Source organism: Megalops cyprinoides, chromosome 2 (genome assembly GCF_013368585.1).
Source record: "Megalops cyprinoides isolate fMegCyp1 chromosome 2, fMegCyp1.pri, whole genome shotgun sequence".
NCBI classification, from domain to species: domain Eukaryota; kingdom Metazoa; phylum Chordata; class Actinopteri; order Elopiformes; family Megalopidae; genus Megalops; species Megalops cyprinoides.
Window position 1 is genome coordinate 19,264,049 of NC_050584.1, and position 20,061 is coordinate 19,284,109.

General features: G+C 41.0%; 1 protein-coding gene across 2 annotated transcripts in view; it reads left to right on the plus strand.

Annotated features, from left to right (window-relative positions):
- LOC118773071 (V-type proton ATPase subunit H) overlaps positions 1 to 20,061 on the plus strand; it is a 67,832-nt gene that overhangs the window by 46,137 nt on the left and 1,634 nt on the right. For both annotated transcript variants that reach the window (XM_036521825.1, XM_036521826.1), the window contains one exon: positions 6,452 to 6,565. In XM_036521825.1, coding sequence (XP_036377718.1) covers positions 6,452 to 6,565 — 114 coding nt within the window. The remainder of the gene's footprint in view (positions 1 to 6,451; positions 6,566 to 20,061) is intronic.

The following is a 20,061-nucleotide window of genomic DNA, read 5'->3' on the forward strand; positions in this document are numbered from 1 at the left end:
ACAGGCATGCACCCTAGACAGGCGTGTCTGCCAAGAAAGTGAAATAATGAGTAAAATGTAGATTTCAGTATCAATATTTTTAATAACGGGTAAATAGGTCTGTAGGTCTGTGTTAACATTAAGTTGACTTATTCCTGTGCTTCGTTTTCTGAATGCCAGCACATATGCAGCAAAGTCAGGACTCATAGTTTTCATATTGCCAAAGGTGGATAGTTAGTTGTGTCAAGAGGGCACTGAATGCGTATATAATATAGCTTAATTATTGCAAAAGATCTCTATAACACTTTAGGGATGAGTGAGGGGAAAATGTTGTCCAGATGATATATGTCTGTACAATTTTGAATTCAGCTTTTTTTTTTCTCCTCCTTTCAGCATCACATCACAGTGCAGTCATTTTATAGATCAGGATTGGAGAGGTCATCTGAAAAAAGTGTCTAGGGGGAGTTTAAGGCAGGAATTGGCCCACTCTTTTCATTCTAATATGTGAACCTGGAGACCTGTCCTGTCTTTAATCTTCCACCTTGCCCGCCAGGAATGTAGTCCTTCCAAGTTTCAGTCGGCTGTGGCATGATGGACAGTATAATTATAAGCTGGCTGAATGCAGAAAACACTGCAAATCATGGCAAGTCAATTCCTCTACAACGGGAACGTGTGGCTTGAATTATGCTAGGCCTCGTCTTGGTAATTTGGTGCCGTAGCCTTATTTAAGTGCTCTAGTTAGAGCTGTTGTCGGTGGAAGTTCACCTTAATGTCAGAGGAACACACTGTGATTAGGTGCCATTTGACAATCTATTTTCTGGACTCACTAATATCCTGTTTGTAATTTGGTCCATAAGCCATAACTTGCAAAAGCATGTACAAGAGAACATGTCCTTATATGTACTGTATGTCAGTGATAAGGAGGACGGCGTCTTTTACTACATTTTTCTCTTGAAGGGCAGTATGTTGCTTATATAGAATCATTACAACAGGGAAAAGCTGGTCAAATGAGAATGAAAGAGACTAAAAAAAATATCCAGAATATGAATTGTTTTGCCAGCTGGAGAAAATTCTAAGCAGTGCTACCCTTATCTAAACCCTCTGCAATCTTTCACATATTGGGTAGCAGCCTTTATGGATGGATGATTCCACCAAAAAAGTTCTGTTTTGATGCGTCTTTTCCTGAATTCCTTACCTTACAGTTTAGTACTGGGCTGTATTGAAAGGGAAGCAGCCAGATCCACAGCAGTAAAATTATAATTTTCTACTTTTTTTGTGCACTAATGTCACCACATGACTTTGCCCTTCTTGAATGCATGAGCAGGAAGTGACCTTTTGATTTATAACTCCTTGCAAACAAGTCAGTTTTTTCTTTTAAGCATGCTGTTGTTTTGTTTAAAGTCTTTAAACTTACTCTATCCTGTGTTCCTCCAATATCCATATTATATTAACATACTATACTATACTATATTACTATACCATACTATATTAACAGATGAACAGAGCAAATTAGGTTTATGGCGTCATGTTTTGTACTTTAATTTTTGTGACAACATGACTTGGAAATGATTTTCTGCATTACACAGAGAGAAGGAGATGTAGTGATGCAATGTAATGTAGTTTATTGCATTCTGGGGATTGTATGGGGCCTGGCCACCTGGAAATAGATTACAAAACCATGAAAACGGTTTCAAATATACAGTATATGTACTACAGCAAAGGAAAGAGAAAAAATGAAAAATGTCATGCAAGTAACCCTTTAACATGTAATAAAATAATCTGGTTTTGCTGTAATCCACAAAAAAAAAAACAGAAGCCAGGTGTTTTTCTTTAATGACCACTTTGCAAAGCAGTGTTCTCTCAAGTTAGCTGTTGACCTTAATGAATACTGAATACTACAAGAATTCACCGCAAAATGAATCCGTTCCACCTCTCTACCTGGTGAAACTATGGATTCTACCCGACAGAGCATGTCTTCCTCAAAGCTGATATTCTGCTGCACTGTTTGGCTCTTATTTCCAGCATTCTTCAGAGAAAAGAAATGTATCTGTTGTAGGTTTTGGCTGTCCCCTTCATTTATTTTTCAGATAACAGAAAACTCCCTCTTGCAAGGGAGTGGAATAAACTCAGTTATGTTTGCCCTCCAAGTGTGTCTGAGCTCGGAAAGCCTCTCACAGCGGGCCCTTTTCATTTCAGTTTCTGATACCGTGCCTGCTCCTGGCTCTGTTTTTTTTCCCCAGGTGTTTATGCCTGTCTCATTCTAATGTAAGACTTCAATTTGGTTTCAGAATAGTACAAAATTTATTTGCAATATCTCATTATTTTCCTATTTATTTTGAATTTTTTTTTGCCCATGTCTTTAGCATCCATGTCCTTGCTTGTATTTGGTTATATGAAGTCAGGATTGTGATATCTTTGTCAAAATCCAGATCTTGAAGCTTGCTTATGAATTTTCTAGGCTGCCCCAGTTCTGACCTTAAACTGTTCTGAAGTTACTCCCTCATCTATCTCTGCACGTTGACTTTCCCCCCATAAGATCCGTGCCATTATTCCAAACCTCTCCTTGACCCCCCACCACTGCCCAAATCTCTCTTCCTGCAAGGTCACAACACAACTTTTTTTTTTTTTTTTTCCAATTAGTTTGACAGTGAAGCACCATTTTCATGACTTTAGCACAAAGTCTCCGAATCACCCTGAATACATTTTCCAGCTGCACCTCGGCTGTGTGTATGTCTGCTTGCAGTAATTCCACCGTTATTTCACCCTTTTATCCCTTTTCAGTTTCTTTACTCCATTCCCTGATCTACCATTTTGTTGTATGGCTTGTGCTGATTTCCTCTGTAATTGGATCACAGCGTAATTCCACAGCCGGATCCTTAGGTTTTGGTTTCTTCAGTGCTCCTTGTAACGGCTGTCTCCATCTTTCCCTCCTCCTGTGTTATTAAGCTAGATTGATCTTTTACTGCATGCACCATTTTCTTCCTGGAATTGCTCAAAGACTTTGTAATCTCCTGATTCCCCCGTCTATCTATCGGTAGACTTTTCTAATGTTACAGCAAGGTCACCAGCCCATGCTCCCTTCTTTCCACAGGCTTTTCTTCACCTCTTTATCCTAATTGCAAAACTCACACCTTTAATTTAGTTTGATTCCTGTTTTCCTTTGTCTGCTTAGTATTTTTATTATTCTTTAGGTTCCTTCCCTAGATCTTGCTACGGCCCTGCAAGCCAAATTGTGTAAGGTAGATGGGTTCCGGGGAAAGCACTTGGGAGAGGTTGACTCTCTCTCACCTCATTCACCCCACACTGGTTTACATTTGCACTCACGGATATAGGGAGATATTGAAAAAAAGGCATCTTGTTGATTTCCATCATTTCAGAACATTTGTACAGATGCACATTTCCAAGGTAACAAGCCACTAGGCAGCCATGAGGTTTTTGTCTCTGTTTGAGATATTTGACCACATTGTTGAGAATTAAAGATTTCCTTCTTTTCAGCTAAAACATTTCATGCTCATCTGTTATCATCTCACATAATTGGAATAAAACAGCCAACACTCAGACAGTGGATGTTACTTTCTTGGCTGTGGCCAAATAAGGATGCATAGAATTGCACAGATTCTAGTTTGTCTTATGTTTGTGCTGCACATTAATCCTGACATGATTGTTTAAACAGAGAAGTGTTAAATAATGAAAATATTATTTTAATGTTATTTAAAACCATTTACAGCACTGGACCATTGAATTTTTCATTGTCCTGTAACGTAAGCATGATAGTGTGTTTTTATTACAGTAGCATTTGCTATCATATTTGTTGACATACGTGAAATGGATAAAATGGAAAAAAAGATGTCCTTATATTTTTTGCTTGCGTTGTACTCTGCCTCACTTGTAAGTCACTCTGGATAAAAGCGTCTGCCAAACGTTTAAATGTAAATGTACCCTGAAGCAAGCTATTACAGTGCAGAATTATTGAGCAGACATGAAACCTATAGAAAACCTAAAGATATTAATTCCAATGAAACCAGTAACTCCCTTCATATTTTACTGCAGTTTGGAATCTCAGATATTCCATTAAAGCAACTCCCTCTAGTTTAAAAAGTGAAAGGCTTGATTTCAAAATCAGGGGTCATCAAATGAAAAGGACATTCACTCTTGGACTGTATAAGCCCTTATCTAGCACTACTATTTATGCATTGCATCCACATTGTGCACCTTCTAAGGACTGATGTGTTTTATGCTGGGCAACAGAAAGATGTGTAACACTAAAATTCATGGATTCAGTTTATCAGCAAAGATGAATAGGTAATCAGCTGTACTGGAGTCAGCTGCTTGCCCTTGTTTAAGTACATTTTAGCCTCCTGTAATATTTTGCCCTTGTGAACAGCTTTGCTATTGACTGACACAAGGTCACCATGCAGATCACTGATCCCACCTCTCAGATAAAAAAAAAAAAACAGGCAGATACAGAAACTTGGCCCACAAGCCCACCTCCAGGGGAAAAAAAGGGGAAAAAAGACTTCACCTCTTAGTGATTTTCATCTAAGCTTTATTCTGAAGGATAGAGCCTTTGCATCCATTCATCTAGTGTTGTTGTCAGCTTCCTTTCTAAATAATGAAACTGTTGGCCCAAGAATAATTTAAACCCAAAAGAAAGGTCATTTGGTAACTGAACAGGGCAACAGCAGTTATTGGGAGGCAGAAATATTTATTTGTTTTCATGACAACTCTTGCAGTACCCCTCTAAGTTCCACTTTGCTAGCAACAACTTGGAGAGTGGCCTAATTGAAATGTCACCTGGTTAGTCACTCAGAATTAATTAAACGCAGTTAGCCTGCGAACATGTCAGCAAACAGCGGATGCTGAAAGCTGGCAGTGCATCGCTCGGCACTCCGCGGCCGAGGAGGCCGAGGAGGCCGACGAGGGCGTGAGTCAGCCGCGGCCCTCTCCGGCAGGGACGAGCTCGGGTGCCAGAGAGCGAGGCGTGTGGGACCAGAGCGCGAGCATAAATCCTCACTCATTGACCCGAGCGGAAGACGAACAGCTTGGGCTGTCGCAGTTCACGTTAGTCACGGTGGTCCACCTAAAGGGGGGGGGGGGGGGGCGAATGCATTTCCACTAGCACAGCTGAACGCATTTTTGATCATATCGATTACCGCGGACTCAGGATTAGCTGTCGCACAGAAGGTGTTCCTCTGAGCTATCTTCATTACTTTGTGCTTAATGCAGGATATTGCAGGAGTTCCCGGTTTTTTGCTTTGTTTGCAGTTATCAGCTGAACAGCTTGGTTGAACTTGGTTAAGTCTTCCTTTTGTGTTAACTTTTCCCCAAACGTCAGTTCTTAGAACGTCAGTGCTGATGTAACTCCTGATTACCAGCACTGATACAGACCAGATGTTTTTACTTGCTTTGCCCACCCCCTGTGTGTGTGTGTGTGTGTGTGTGTGTGTGTGTGTCAGCCCAGTGTAGAAGTCTCCCGAAAGGTGGCTTGGGGAAGTGCCATGCAGTATGTCAAAGGATGGCACATTAAAAAGGAGGCGTGCAGCGTCAGGGGGCTATTAAAACCGAATGAAAAAGACAATGTGCCAAATTTACTGTCCCTGCTTAACTAAAACCCAATCAATCCACCGGGCTTTAACATTTCTCGGGATGCCGGTGGAAGATTTGTAGTGTCGGGTAAATGGTTGTTGTGATGAAATGAATGTTCACGTTGGTGTCGCCGTCCTCCAGGAGAATTTTGATGAGGTCCTTTTCCTCTGGAGGCCAGCGCACAGGGGAGATGGTGGAGCCTGAAGATGAATATTTGATGGGGGAGGCTAGATATCATCTCTGAACCATTCTGAGAGATGTTGCTCGATAGGCTCCCTGCTCTGTCTGCGCTAAACTCTTTGTTTTCAAGGTTTTCAGTTGCTCTTAAAATCCCAGTGGCTCATTCTGCTTTCCCATGGGTCATTTAGAACCACAATTATGTTTCATATTTTAATACATGTCTTTGTTGGGGGGGGCGAATGTATGCATATTGGGAAGGAATTGTCTGTTGTTAGATATCAGTGGTTTGCATATAAAGGAATAAATAGGTCAAGTTTCCAATGCGTTTTAATGATTTATAGCGGAAATTTTGATTATCAACAAGCATTGCTTTGTGTGTACATACGCAGAGCATAAGCCCAAAACAATAATTAACATAGTAAAAAACTGAGTTAGCTGATCAAACATTAGACACTCTCACAAAGAGATGGCCTCTATTTTCATAATCTCACCATTTCACAAAAAATCATTTCAGTACCCACAAATACTTTGAAGTACTTCGAGCAGTTCATCGTACATACTGATGAGCCTTGGGGTCTTAAGTTTTTGATTTGGCACGGACGCTAATCTGTGTGATTCTGAATGAAAGCCAAGTGCATGCATATCTGTAGATCCCGATTAATATGCTAATGTCAGCCTCCTCCTTTTCCTATTAATTGCTTTTCAGGGTAATCGAGCAGCTGGGCGGGAAGCAGCTGGTGATGAACCACATGCACCACGAGGACCAACAGGTCCGCTACAACGCCCTCCTGGCCGTGCAGAAGCTCATGGTGCACAACTGGTAGGTCCTCCATTTTTAAAAATATATTCTGTACATTGCAAAATACAACATACAAGAGCACTGACATTCTAAGGACTGACTTTTGGGGAAAAGAAAAAAAAACATTCTTACATTCTTAACTAATTAATTTCTAATGGACATTACAAATTAAAAGATGAATTAATAAAATCAGACAACTGTAATTACATATCCACTGTCCTCCAACATTCTGTGTTGTCATTCATACTGCATGTGGTAGGTACGTAGGTGGGTCATCCTGACACTGGCCTTGTGGCATTAACACCGTCTGAGCAGTAATGGGACCGATCACAAGCTAGCTGTTGCGTGCTGTGAGTGCATGGAGATTGTGATGTGCAGTAGGTACGGTATACAATAAAAGGATTCTTCCACAGGTTAATGAATACCCCGCTGCCCAAAAGAGAAGTAGACATCGGTAGGTCAGTCTGCAGAGTGTGTCGATTAGTGATTACCGGAGCCCAGTGTGATTTTCAATAGAGGACAGTGTGATCCATCAAGACCGAGCGAGCCTGTGAGAGTGAGAGAGTCTGTTACCTCATACCGTTGAGTTAAATGAAAGCTGACACCGCTGTATAGACTGGGGAAAAAGAGTACAGAAATTTTATACAATCGCTGGGGGATTATTATGTGCACGGGTAATTGTGACTTTGGAAAGCGCGACACAATTCCTTGAAACCAGACAGTTTGAATAGAACTGCTACTAATCATGCATTTAAAATGAAGTGTCAAGGTCTTGCTGAGCCCTTTTTTTCCCCCCTACTGCTAATCAGACACATATTAACTACAGCGAATTCAATAATTTCTTCGTAGATTCTCCGGCTTGTGTTTCAAAGAGACAAATTGAACACATACTCACTTTCCAGTCTCTGTGATTAGTTAGCGGTATTGTCCTTATTCTGAACGTTCAAGGTGGACTGTACTGTCAACCGTGGATTAATCAGCGTGGAAGTCTTTCTCTGGCAAGAGCTTATTATGGAGATGGATGCTTAGTGTGTGACTTAGACCACTGTCCCTGTGTAAACAGGTCTGATTAGAAGCCCTGCCGTCTGAGCGTGGTCATTTTGCTTGAGGCGTTTAACTGTTCTCTGGAAGGTATGAGTGTTGAGTGTTGGGGGGGGTGGGGGGGTGGAACAGCAGCTCGAGTGTGGGGCTAAACGGATGGCGTAACCTCTGTGGGGAGTGTCACACTATCAGTCATCGGGGCCGCTCAAGGCAGCAAGAGGGGGCCACGGTGTAAATGGGGCGTAGCGGACTAAAAAATGAGGAGTCCGAGTGACATCGCCCCCCCCCCCCCCCCCCCCCGGCAGAAGATGGCTGAACGAATGGCAGCTCCACTGCTTGGCGGGTCCTGAGCGGGTCGTGTGCAGGTGTGTCCGCGCAGACGTCATGTTCCTGCACAGCCACCGCGTAGCCAGCACCCAAAGTCAATGTCACTCCTTCCTGAGGTGGTGTACAAGTCAGGCGACGGTGTGTGAGGCGTATATTTCAGTGGTTTGTCCCTGGTGGAACTCTGGTGAGAGCCACGACTTCGGTTCCATTTTTAGAGTGCGGTCAAAGGGCAAGGGTGTAGCAGTCGGAGGGGTCAGTGTGTCTTTGCGGAGACGTATGTGTCCTTCTCCACTCAACACAATCTCCTGTTGAAGCCTCTCCACCTGCCTGCTTTCTTCAGCTCCATCTGCACGGCCATAAAAAGCACATTTTGTTGCAGACAGTGTTTGCACCTGTGAGAAGATGTGCTCTGGCAGTCGTGCTTCATTGTTTTTCCCTGTGCCTTCATTGGTATAAATTACAGCCTTCACTCTGAATCCTGTATAATTATCCCACTCTCAAAGCGTCAGATAAAGCCTGTCAAAGATGATTTCCTTACTTCTTCCATACCCATCTCTCCCGTTGCACAGCTGTGCTCTTGAACGCACTAGGGACATGTGTGAGGCGTCTCTGATTGGTGCAGTTTATTTGGAAAAGGTAGTGGCTTCTTTCGGTTTGCATAAAGATTGACTGTGATCGTGTTCTGCACGCTCACATGCCTGTGTGCATTATTATATCGTTAGATATGCATTCGGAATGATTAGCGCTGTCAAAGGAGGAAGTAATCTAACAAATCCATGGCTATTAAAGCCGTTTATTTTGTGTGCCGCTTCCTTTGTTTGGGCTCAGAAAAGCTTCAAGGACTTCGGAGAGCCTGGGGTTATGGCCGTCGAGAGCAGAATGCATCTTTGTGTGGTTTACTGCTTTTAAAGCTGCATTTTTTTTTTTGACCCTGGGAAATGGTAGCCAAGAAGCACTAAAATAACCAGAATAAAAAATTGTTTACATGCTGTCTGTTGCCAATTTAGATTTGATTTGACTGTAGTCAGAGTAGCAAAGAAAATGCATGGGGAATAATTTGCTTTTCTGCAACGTTGGGAGATGTTTTTTCATACCCCTGTAATGGCCTGGACACACAGTGGCTGTCCTGTTGACCATTTCGTAAGGATTGTTCAGTTACTCGTGGTCCCTTGATGCATTGATAGCGCCTTTCTGGGTGGCAATTAGTGTCAAAAGGGGCTCCTCAGTGAGCTGATAATTGAAAAGCTCTGGAGCAAGTTGGGTCTGCTGTCTTCATGTGATTAAAAAGTAACCTATGGCTTTAAGGCCAGTGTCAGCACCCTTGCTGTTGTGGGGAAGATCACTGTGGTTTTTCCGTCGGTGTGTGTGTGTGTCTGTGTGTGTGTTTGTGCATGTGTGCATGCGTGTGTGTGTGTAGGATTTACAGGATATAGCAGTGTGTTCTGTATTTTGTTTGTTTTTATTTGTACTTTGTTGACAAGAGGCATAGGTATTTTTAGTAGTTTTTACAGTGAACCAACATAAGGAGTGTGTTATTGTACTTACTGTGAAATTGTACTTCACAAACTTAATGTGTGCTTCCTGAGCAAACACAAGATGCTCCTCACCCTCCCGTATCATCCTATGATTCACATCACTCAAGAGAGCTGCTCACAGATGTCGGTTAGCTCAGGATGAGAGATAGGCCTGCACTTTCTGTTTCTTGAGGCATCTTTTTGAGATGCACCATCTGAGTATAACTACATAAATAGGAAGTGTCAGGGAGGAAAAAGAATGAACCTATTTAGTGTTTGAAAAGGAGCTGCATTTGGTATTCCAAAACTATCTGCCATCCTGGTTATGTCAAAGCTGCAGTAATGTGGGCTAATTTGAACTCAAAGTATAGCTGTGTTATATGATAACAATGCATTGCATAACAATAATGCAGATGCCCCTGTCTAGAACTGTACCCTATATTCATATAGTACAAAAACTCTCAGCTTGTTTTCTTGCGTTTTGTCTCTCATCTCAAAAGTGCTTTTTAGTAAATTAATACAGTATAGAGTATATAGATAACCTACTGTCAATGTGCCTGAATGAGTGGATACTCATTGGGGCCTGAATGAAATCATAAAATGTTTTCTTCTGCAATAAGTATCCATTTTACTTAGAAAGAAATCCCTGCATCAACAAAGGCGTTCGTAAGCACGAAATTTTTAAGTGGCTCCATCTTGCAGTTTAGCGTTGGCTTAGGAATCGTGATTTAGCAGACAAAAAGGGGTTGGCTATGTTTATTTTAAGGAACGCGCTGTATGCGAAAGCACTCTTCTTATAACGGCGAATGAATTTGGTGACACTTGCCCACTGTGAGTGTAATACCGGCTTAACATAAACCCCCTGCTGAATGTAAGAGATGCCACAACCTGCCAAATCATCTTTTTAATTAAGCAGGCCCATCTGGGTTGAGCTTGGAGCGAAGGCTTGATTAATTTGAGTTCGAAGTTATGTAACGGGGTTGTGGGAATTCACTGAATCGCCAGGGACATGACACGGTTCAAGGTTTGTTTTACACCGTCACCCCACCCCGCAGGAAAGGTGCACGGTGGAATCAAGACATGGGCTGACCCAAAGAACTGCACAGCTGACAGCCTGAAACATGATTCCTTGCCTCTGTTGATACCATTTACAAGTATAATTACATCCTGATTTCCTGATGTCATGCGATATGAATACTGTATATGTCAACAGTGTCTTGGGATTACCTCTGTGCTCAACATCAGGAGCGCTCAACCAGGAAGTTTCATTTGACATTTTCTTTTCTTGCCTAGAAAATATAAGGTTTCTGTTCTTTTACTCTTTCATCTGTAAGTTGAAAAGCACTCTCCACTCTGTACTGCCCAGTAGAGCGCACACGGGAACTAACTGATGTGCACAGCTGACTCTTAAACAGACTCTAAGAATTTAACATTCCTCTAGACACCTTGACTCATCACAAAAGAGGTCCAGGAAAGCATTGGCTGTGAGTTTCAGAGTGTTTGCTCCCTGTACAATATCTGTGTTTCTCATAGACAGTGTGAGAACCAACTTCATCAATCAACTGTTCTACAACGCAAGCTGCCATGAGGTGCATCAAATAAGGCCACCATCTTTCATTTTGTTGGTGGAGACAAAAGTCGTGTAACAATTTGCAGAGGTCTTGTGCAGCCAGGTTTTTTTTTATATATTTATTTTTTACTTCTTTGGCTTAGAGATATGAGGGTTGTTGAAAAACATGACAGTTTTTTTTAATAAACAACAATATATCAAAAAATATTTTGGGGTTTTTTTTGGGGGGAGAGGCACCTTTCCATTTTTGTGCTTCTTTTTATTAGAAAATGTACTATGCTGTGTAGCTTTTCCATTACAAGATGAATTTATCCCACTCTGACCCCCTCCATGAAATGTAATTCTTTTAAATTAAAGTATTTTTGCGGATCACAAACTCTTCTAACGTTGGGCCCTAAATCGACCATATCACCCAGCTAAATTCTCCCTGAATGCATCTAACCTGCCGATGCACTGGCAATTAATCAGACAGCAGTTTTGAGGTTGATATTAAAGTCATTCAGGACCATGAACATGATGTATTAGATACTGTAATGGATCTGTCATATTTATGAATAATAAGGTCTTTTTGAGAAATGGAAAATTAGTGAAAGTGTACAACATGTTCGGAAGAGCTGTATATTTTATGTTCCTCATATAACCACAGTCTTAAAGGTTTACTTATAACTTGTGCTTAGGTCTTGTCTTTTGAGATTTTATGTTGTATCCTTGAAACTGCTGCACAACTACACGGTATTTCTTAATAGGCCATTTGTTCCTAAAGTGTAGCTTTTATTTTATATGATGTTTTGAGGTCCCAAAAGGCTCAGTTGGCAAGGCATTCACTTGTAATGCAGCCTTAGTTTGAAACAAAGCCATATCATTTGCTGACAATGACTGGGACAGCCAATTTGTTCTGTAGGGGAAAGTGGTGGGCAATTTGGACAGGCTTTCTCTCAGGTTTCTCTCACTGCTCTCAGGCATCATGCGATTCAACAAGCACCTGCAGGTTGTAAGGATGACGTCAGTGGAGTGAGAACCTATCCTTCAGTGAGCACCGTAGTGCACCGCATGATTTGTGGTGCGAAAAATACTTGTGTGCCAGTTTATTGGAAGCTTGCATTCGTCTTGCCTAAGCAATCCTGTGTGGCCGCAGCGGTTGTCGCAGCGAGGTGAGCCTAGAGCGCTGTTGGTGATTCCCAAACAGGGCTACGTGAAAGGGGAAAAGCAAAATGAAATAAACAAAATTGGGAAAAGGTGAACTCCATATGCTGTCAGATAGCAGTAAGCAGCAAATGGAATGGTAATTGCAGGTGGAAGATGGATTCTGCATTGTCTTCTGCTCAACATCTCGCACTAAACTACTGCCTGAAAATTGCAGAGTGCCTGCGTAGTCTTCCGATTTCAAAGCACTCTTCCTACGTCCTTATGAAAGCAGAAGAATGGAACACCCCTGGTATGCCACCAGGGGGGCAAAAAGTAAGGGTGCTTGATTCAGGATGCAGAGATCACAGCACGGCCCCCCCTCTGTGCCACCTGCAGGTCTCTATCCAAGGATCCAGGTGCTGGGTGTGAGGCGACTTTTGTTCTTCACGGCTCATTCACTCAGAGAAAGGCGTTTTTTTTTTTCCCCATTCACAAGCTCAGTCTAACTTGGTAGCCATGCATTTTCTGCTGCCAAGCACACAGCGCTACTCCGGCTGTCGAGTGCCAGAGCAGTTTTACTTTTCACCTCAGCTTTGGATAGATTTGCAAATCACTTCTGATGTACAGATTTGTATGGCGTAATTAGAATTTTTCAAGATAAAGGCAGCTGTTTTTTTTTTTTTTTTTTCCCGCTTTCTGTCCCCACTCCCCCGCACATCAAAAATATATATCAACCATCACCAATTATAATGAAACATGAGGTGCCCTGCCAATCCACTTATTTTTTTGGAAGAAAGCCATGATCATGCATGCCATTTGAGACTCCTGTATACTTCTCATGACCGCAACTTAGGCCTTTTTAACTGTATCCCTCTGCCTGTTGAGTAGCACTTTTCCTTTCTTTCCTTTCTTGTTTCTTTCTTTCATTATCTTGTAAGTTTGTTGTAGTCTCACACTATTCTTGTACCCTTTGTAACAATCATTTTTGTTGATTTGTTTTGTACACTTGTCTTTCAGACACTTTAAAAAATAGAGATAGAAAGATATTGGGTGTGCGTATACTATCATTGGTGCCCTAAATGCATGGTGAGAACAAAGCTGTTGTGTTGTTTGGTGTAAAGGTCGTTCTCCTTAATATCCAGAAAGAAAAGACTGTCAAACCTGTTGGCCACAGGCCATAACCCGTATAAAAACCAACACCTTCTTAGTCACATGTACACCACTCACAAACTGAAAATAGTCCATTGAAAAGCAGTATTTTGGAAGTGCAGTATTTTTGGAAATGACTCAATCACATGACATGGCGGTCATATTACATATGATGGAAATACACTGATGTATTTCCATTTTTCATCAGTTTGATGGCCATACTACAATTACTGTTATTATGACTAGAAGAGACTTCAGTTCGGAAGTGAGAGTGCTAGCAGCCTCTAGTAGTGTATTGGAACTGTTGTGTATGTAAAATCAAAGACCAGAGTTGCCTTCCAGAAATGGGATGGTGATTAGAAATGAATTAACCATAGCCGTTATAAGATAGCGGAGTGTAGTTCAGTTAAATAACTTTAGACACAGACAGAACCACAACTACTGAACTTCTTCTGAAAGAACTGCTTTGCAGCCAGTCGCATGCTGTCACTCATCCATAGAACACCATTTGGCCTCTAGGATTTTAAGATTTATCATTCTCCATTGGTCTCGCAGCTTTTAAATCATATTGGCCAAAATAATATTTACGATATGCTTGACACCAGTGAGAAAATCCATTTCGGTTAAAATACAGAAAGCCCGGTCTGTCTGGCAGCAGAGAAAATAGGGAGAACGGTTTGGCACGACTCATTGATTTATATTTCCTCAATTAAGCTGAGTGTTTATTATTCAAAGCTGCTGGAGTCTCCGTGCCTCTGCATTTTAGCTGATTCCCCATTGTTATCGATGTGTGCTTCCTAAGTATTCATTCTGGCACTACAGAGAGACCTTTGAATCCATTCATTAGCCACTTTTTTGTCTTCAAATAAATTTTCGATAAAAACCTATTTTTACCTTAATTCAATGAGCTGAGGATATTAGCCATGGAAATCTGACCACAGAACACCTATGGTCTTTTCTATCTATTTAGTGATGGAACAGCAGTCGCTATCATATGAAATCAAAGATTACCAGAGTGTGCAGAGGATTTTAATTTTTTTTCCCCTAAGAAGATACAATGCAGCATCAGTATGGGGAATGGAGGGAGAATCCTAATTCATTTCTTAATAATTGATCTTTCTGTCAACATTGGAGGTAAAAATTCTCTCCCTTTCCTCCTGCATGAGAGAAGGTCAATACCCCATCTTAAAGTCACAAAGGTTGTCCATCAGATTTCTCGATAGCATCCTAAGTGCGGATTACTTTTGGGCGATGTGTAGTTCAATAGTTGTCATCTCATGTGGTATTAATAAACAAGAATAATAAGCATTTTAAATACCGCTCTGTCCCTTGACACTTACATTATATACACATTTATGTGCATGACAGGCTCCTTTTACATTATTGGTTAATATGCAGAAACTGGCTATCTCTCGCAAAGAATAGCAGAGGTTTCTTGTACTCAGAAGGTGCCTTGAAGCAGAAGAGAGCAGATGTCTGAGACACGTTTAGTCCTTTGCATAAATACACCACACAGTCTTTTCATGGGAGCTTCCGTAAATTGTGCAATGTTAATGGGATTTTTATGCTTGACTTATGAATTGTTCTGAAAGCAAAAATATAAAGGATGTAGGCCAGCACGAAATTAAATATCAATGACTCTTCCATATTTATATTGATGAATAATGAATCAAATTAAATCAGCCACAGAACACTTGTGTGCTTAGGTCTTTACTGTCGATGACTGGCTTTTATTGCCATTTTTGCCAGTGTATCCTGGCAAGTCTGATATTATTAGTATGTTAAAAGGCACCTGAATAGTTTTGAACAATGGAAAAGCAAATGGGGCATTTGTGACATCAATATTGACATGTTTTCAAAAAAAGGTATATGAGCCAGAGCAGAACTGCAAAATGTGCAAGCGGTTTTGCTTTTGAAAAACGTATTGATGCATTTGTGAGTAGTGTTTGTGATTGCTTCTGCATCATACAAGAGTGTGTAAATCAGGTTTTTTGATAACAAGCCTGCTATGGACACATTTTTGTAAATCACTTCATCATTTTGTCCCTGCTGAGTTGTTGGCCATTCTGCACTGTGATTTATGTCTCTGACATAACTCCATTGATATAGCTTGTCTTGGTAATTTGACATGATTGGAATTGAACATACAGGAATAATACAGGCATCTGAGCATCTAGACTTATTTATATGCATGTGCTACTATATGGGAAACGAACACGTGGATGATACAGGTAGGTTTAAATGAAGTATGGCTTAACCGTGGATTCATTCCTATAGTATTACTGTACGTGTTGCTGGATGAATTTCTGGATCTTCATTGGTCAGGTGTTCATTGGTGGGATTCTTTCCTTTTGTTAAGGTTATGGACTCCTTTGTAGTTACAGGTTGCTCACCCATAGGATACAATGGTACCCTTAATCAGAAGAGTGATGGTACAGATTGTTTCCATTTAGTCAAAGCCAACTAAGTCCAACGCTGGTCATCAGCCATTTGAAAAAGGAAAGGAGGGATGCTGATGATACCATTCATTGTGAGGGCCTTTGTGTGGTGTTTAGAGTGACAGTCAGCAAGGCACTTGTTTTGGCTGCAGGCTGAGCTATGTGGCACGGGTCATCAGCTGATGCCATGGTGCACTGTTGTACCTGTAGTGCGAATAATAGCCACTGTACTGTGAACACCTCCCTTCAGTGCTGTTGTGTGATTATAGAGGCTGTCGTGGTGAGACAAATCTAATGTGGCAGTTCCAAAATAGGGTGACGTAAGGGGGAAAAAGAATTTAAAAAGATTGTGAGAGCTGTTATACATTTCAGGCAGATATTCAAGTTTATACACACACACAAATGATATGACAAAATAATGAATTAATAATGTCACTACTGTGCACATCAGTGATTTTTCATGTCAATGAGGGGATTAGTACTGTGTTGCATGGGGAAACGGGAAAAATTCCACAGTACATTTGACTTTGCCTTGTGTGTGTGAAAAGCAGAGATTTTTTTTTTTTTGAAGACAGGAACACGGACGCTCTCAATTTTTTACAATTTATGCATCCTCTCTTCTGAGCACTAATTTTTGATGGGTTATAAATTATTAATTGCATACTCCCTAGGTTGAACAATGTATTACAGCTAGGCCATGGTGCTATTCTAAATGTAGTTTCCCTTTTGCCATGTTACATATCCCTCTAAAACAACAAACTTGGCAGCAAAATGGAAAACAAGAATAATTTGTAGAAATATAGTTTTTGTTTCAGGCTTCTGTACATTAAATGTACTGTGTGGACTTATGAATTGCAAGTTAATTGTAGGGCTATGTCACATACATAATTTACGAATGACATTATTTTTGAAAATCAACCTTTTAAGATCTTAACCATCTTAAATTGTTGAACTAGGCACAGCATATTACATTACATTTATTTAGCAAATGCTCTTATCCAGATCGACTTCCAACACAAAAGAACAGAAGTGTGTCCTTTCAAGTTGAATGTGCACCAGTATCTAACCCGTGTCAGACCAGTGTCTGACCAGTATCATCCCCTCCACATGGTAAGATGTATACCAGTTCCCACTGCAAGGGCTCAGTCACTATGAAATTCAATCTCTGCCGTTGCATCAGTGCTGCTATCAATCTCAGAATGGAAGAAGCCTTTTCATATTATATTGATAAATATTGTAATATGGAGAATGAAAAATATGTGGCATTAAAGAATTTGTGTATCATCTAGTTGTGGAATAATGACACAAGTCCACTGTGGCACTGCTATCTATGATTAGACCTACAGTATATGTGGATGAAAGTTCAGAATTACCTCCAGCACATCAGGATGTGCTTAGCTTTGTTTTCCATGGGGTATCGCTGGAACGAGGACATTGTGTTTAAGAAATACGCTTGTGAGACAGCCTTTTTTTACGCCCACGTAATGTGACTGCCAGGGGGTTAGGTTGTGAAGGAGCACATAAATCGGCCTCAGATAAGCTGAGATCTCGTCCAGAGCTTGTAAAGCACGTCCAGGCCGAGAACGAAACTTTCACAGCCTGTACCTCATCATGGGTGTTTTTTATCGCCACTGGGTGAGTGTACATTATTGTGATGCCAGAACCATGCACATGCAACCTGGCTTTGTTTGTTTCTGCTTTCGCTTTGTTCACTTCTTACTTCTCCTTCACCTACAGTGCAGTGCAAGTTACGCTATGTCATGAGAGAGCATGGCTGCTTGCACATGTGTCCCTGCGAAGCGCTCCAGAGCATCTTGTTGTTCCCTTAAACATGCCGTGCACGAACATAGTCCAGCACAATTCCAGAGGTAGTATTGGGTGACGCTTCTTACTAAGTGTTACTGTGTTTTAGTGGAGCCTCTCAGTGAGTTGACTGTGGGATCTGAACTAACAGTAAAAATACAATACAAGAAGTGCGTGCATGCGTGCGTTTGTGTGCGTGCGTTTGTGTGCGTGTGTGTGTTTGTGTTTTTCATTGGTGGTGGTGTTTTCATTGGTATTGTTTTAAAGTATAAAATGATTTTTAAAAATCCCGTGAGGAACGTCAGTGGTTTAAGAAGTAGAAATGCTAATAGCAAAAAGGGTAGGTGACATCATAGAGTTGGAATTAGGGGCAAAATGATAATTTAGCTTGAAAGGCAGACTGGCACCCAGGCTAGCTAAACTCAAGTAAGAGGGTATGAAAATGTCTGGTTCCCTAAAATACAACTACATATCATCTCATAAATTAGAGTGCTCCCAAGTGCAATTATGAACAAACACATCTACGTGCTAATTCTTAGGAGAAGTATAGGTGACAGCCTGCTATATTTTAAAAGACAGAGGATTTGCTTGTACTGAATATTGGAGAGAGACTCTCTCTACTTGACATGTAAAACAACCATCTTTTCTAAGCCCTTTGTTTAAACACATCCTCATTTTAATTTTTGTGTCTTGTTTGAGTCCTTGATCAATTATTTCAAAAGTCGTTGAGCTGGCACTTTGAATAAAAATAAATAATACATAAATGATGCTACTGTAGCAGTAGTCATTGTGAAGTCACTTTTCTTATCTTTGGCAATCATGGAGCATGCTAGATGTGTCAATCAGGCAGCCGCCATCCATTTGCTCATTAGAGGTCCCATCCAGTTATAATAAACTGATGTTTTTGTGATTGCCTGAGAGTTGAATCATTGCAGTTTCCAACAGAAAGTGAGTGAAAATCAGTCCATATTATTTAAATAAGGTATAGAAGTAAGAAACCTGTGCCCATAACGTTTTGATTATGCTGGAGCAGTGGACCATTTTGTAGAGGACTTTTGTCCTAGAGGAGCTGTGTTCAGTTAGCTGGAGGTTTTTATTAATGGAACACAATGTAGTTATAAGGCTCTGTATGGTTTGTGTTAGTCATTAATGCAATTTGAAGCACTATTAGTTTTATTATAATTATTATCATCATGTGCTCCTCGGTTATTATTATCATCATACGCTCACTATTATATGCTTTTATCACGAGTGACTTAAAATTTTAGAGAAGAGAGTAAATGTGACTTAGTGACAGGGCATCAAAGAGATGGGAGAGATAGTCTACCGGCAGATGATAATCTCAGGATGAGAGTGAGTGAGGTGATGACAGTGGAGATAAAGAGCAGGATGGATCGTGCAGCAGCAAGCAAAAAAAAAAAAAAAAAAAATCTCAGCAGCAGTGGTTATTCAGCGGGGCGAGATGTGCAGTGGAGTAGCAAGGCAAAGAGGGTGACCTGAGCAGCACCGAGTTCATTCAGGCGGGTGGAGAAACTGAGAATGAAGCCCAGCAAGGGTAGAATTCAAATGCCTGAAGAAACCAGACAAGATGGTGTGTGTACAGTGTCAGAGGGGCACAGATCAATGCAACAGGCAGTGCCTGGGAGATGTACTGAAATCCGAAAGGTAACCTGAGGAATTGGGAGGGCAAAATCAGCAGTGTTCCCCCTTTATGTAAGTGGTAGAAAAAAGCTTTAGGAAACGATGGGAGGTCCCAGAGAGCTGTTGTAGAGGGCAGAGATAAGCAGACCCAAAAACAGCCTCAGATTTCTCCAGTAGAGGCATACAGTTAAGGAGAAAACCACTCCACTGCTCCAGGAAGCCTGACAGGTGTGGTTAGCAAGGTCAGAGGAAAGCCAGAACACCGGTATCACCAGAAATTCCCAAATCAAGAAAAGACAAGAAGTAGTTGAATGATCTCCAGTATCAGATCAAGGATTAAGACTGGGTGGAGATGCCGCGCGAGTGGTGGGAGTGTCTGTTCTGAAGTGTCTGAGGGAGCTTTGTCTGTTCATGGAGAGGAACAAAAGCTAGACTGTGAAATATGAAGTAAGGAATGATGTGAGGGGAAACGCAGGGTTGCTAATGGACAGATCACTCGTGGTTTTCATTTATGAATGAAGTAGAGAGAGTGGGAGGTAAGTGTCCAGCAATGACTTATTCATCATGCCAAAAATTGATGGACCAGATGCACTCTTCATGCGTACAAATGATTTTGTGCGTATAGTGTGCGTATAATCAATCAGACGAACATTTTAGAATTCACATTGTTCTTGGCTGGAATTTGTTCTGACCTGACAGCTCCAAACCACATACTCAAGGCACAAGTTGAGCAAGATGTTTTTTGCTATACATACAAAAATGTGCAACTATCAAATCTGCATGTGAACAAAATGACCTTTCAAAGTTCAAATACATAAATTCAAGATTCAGTTTGCAATAAAGAAATAAATATACTAAGTAACTAATCAGTAGGCTTATACTAAACTTACTTGCCAAATTATAATTGCG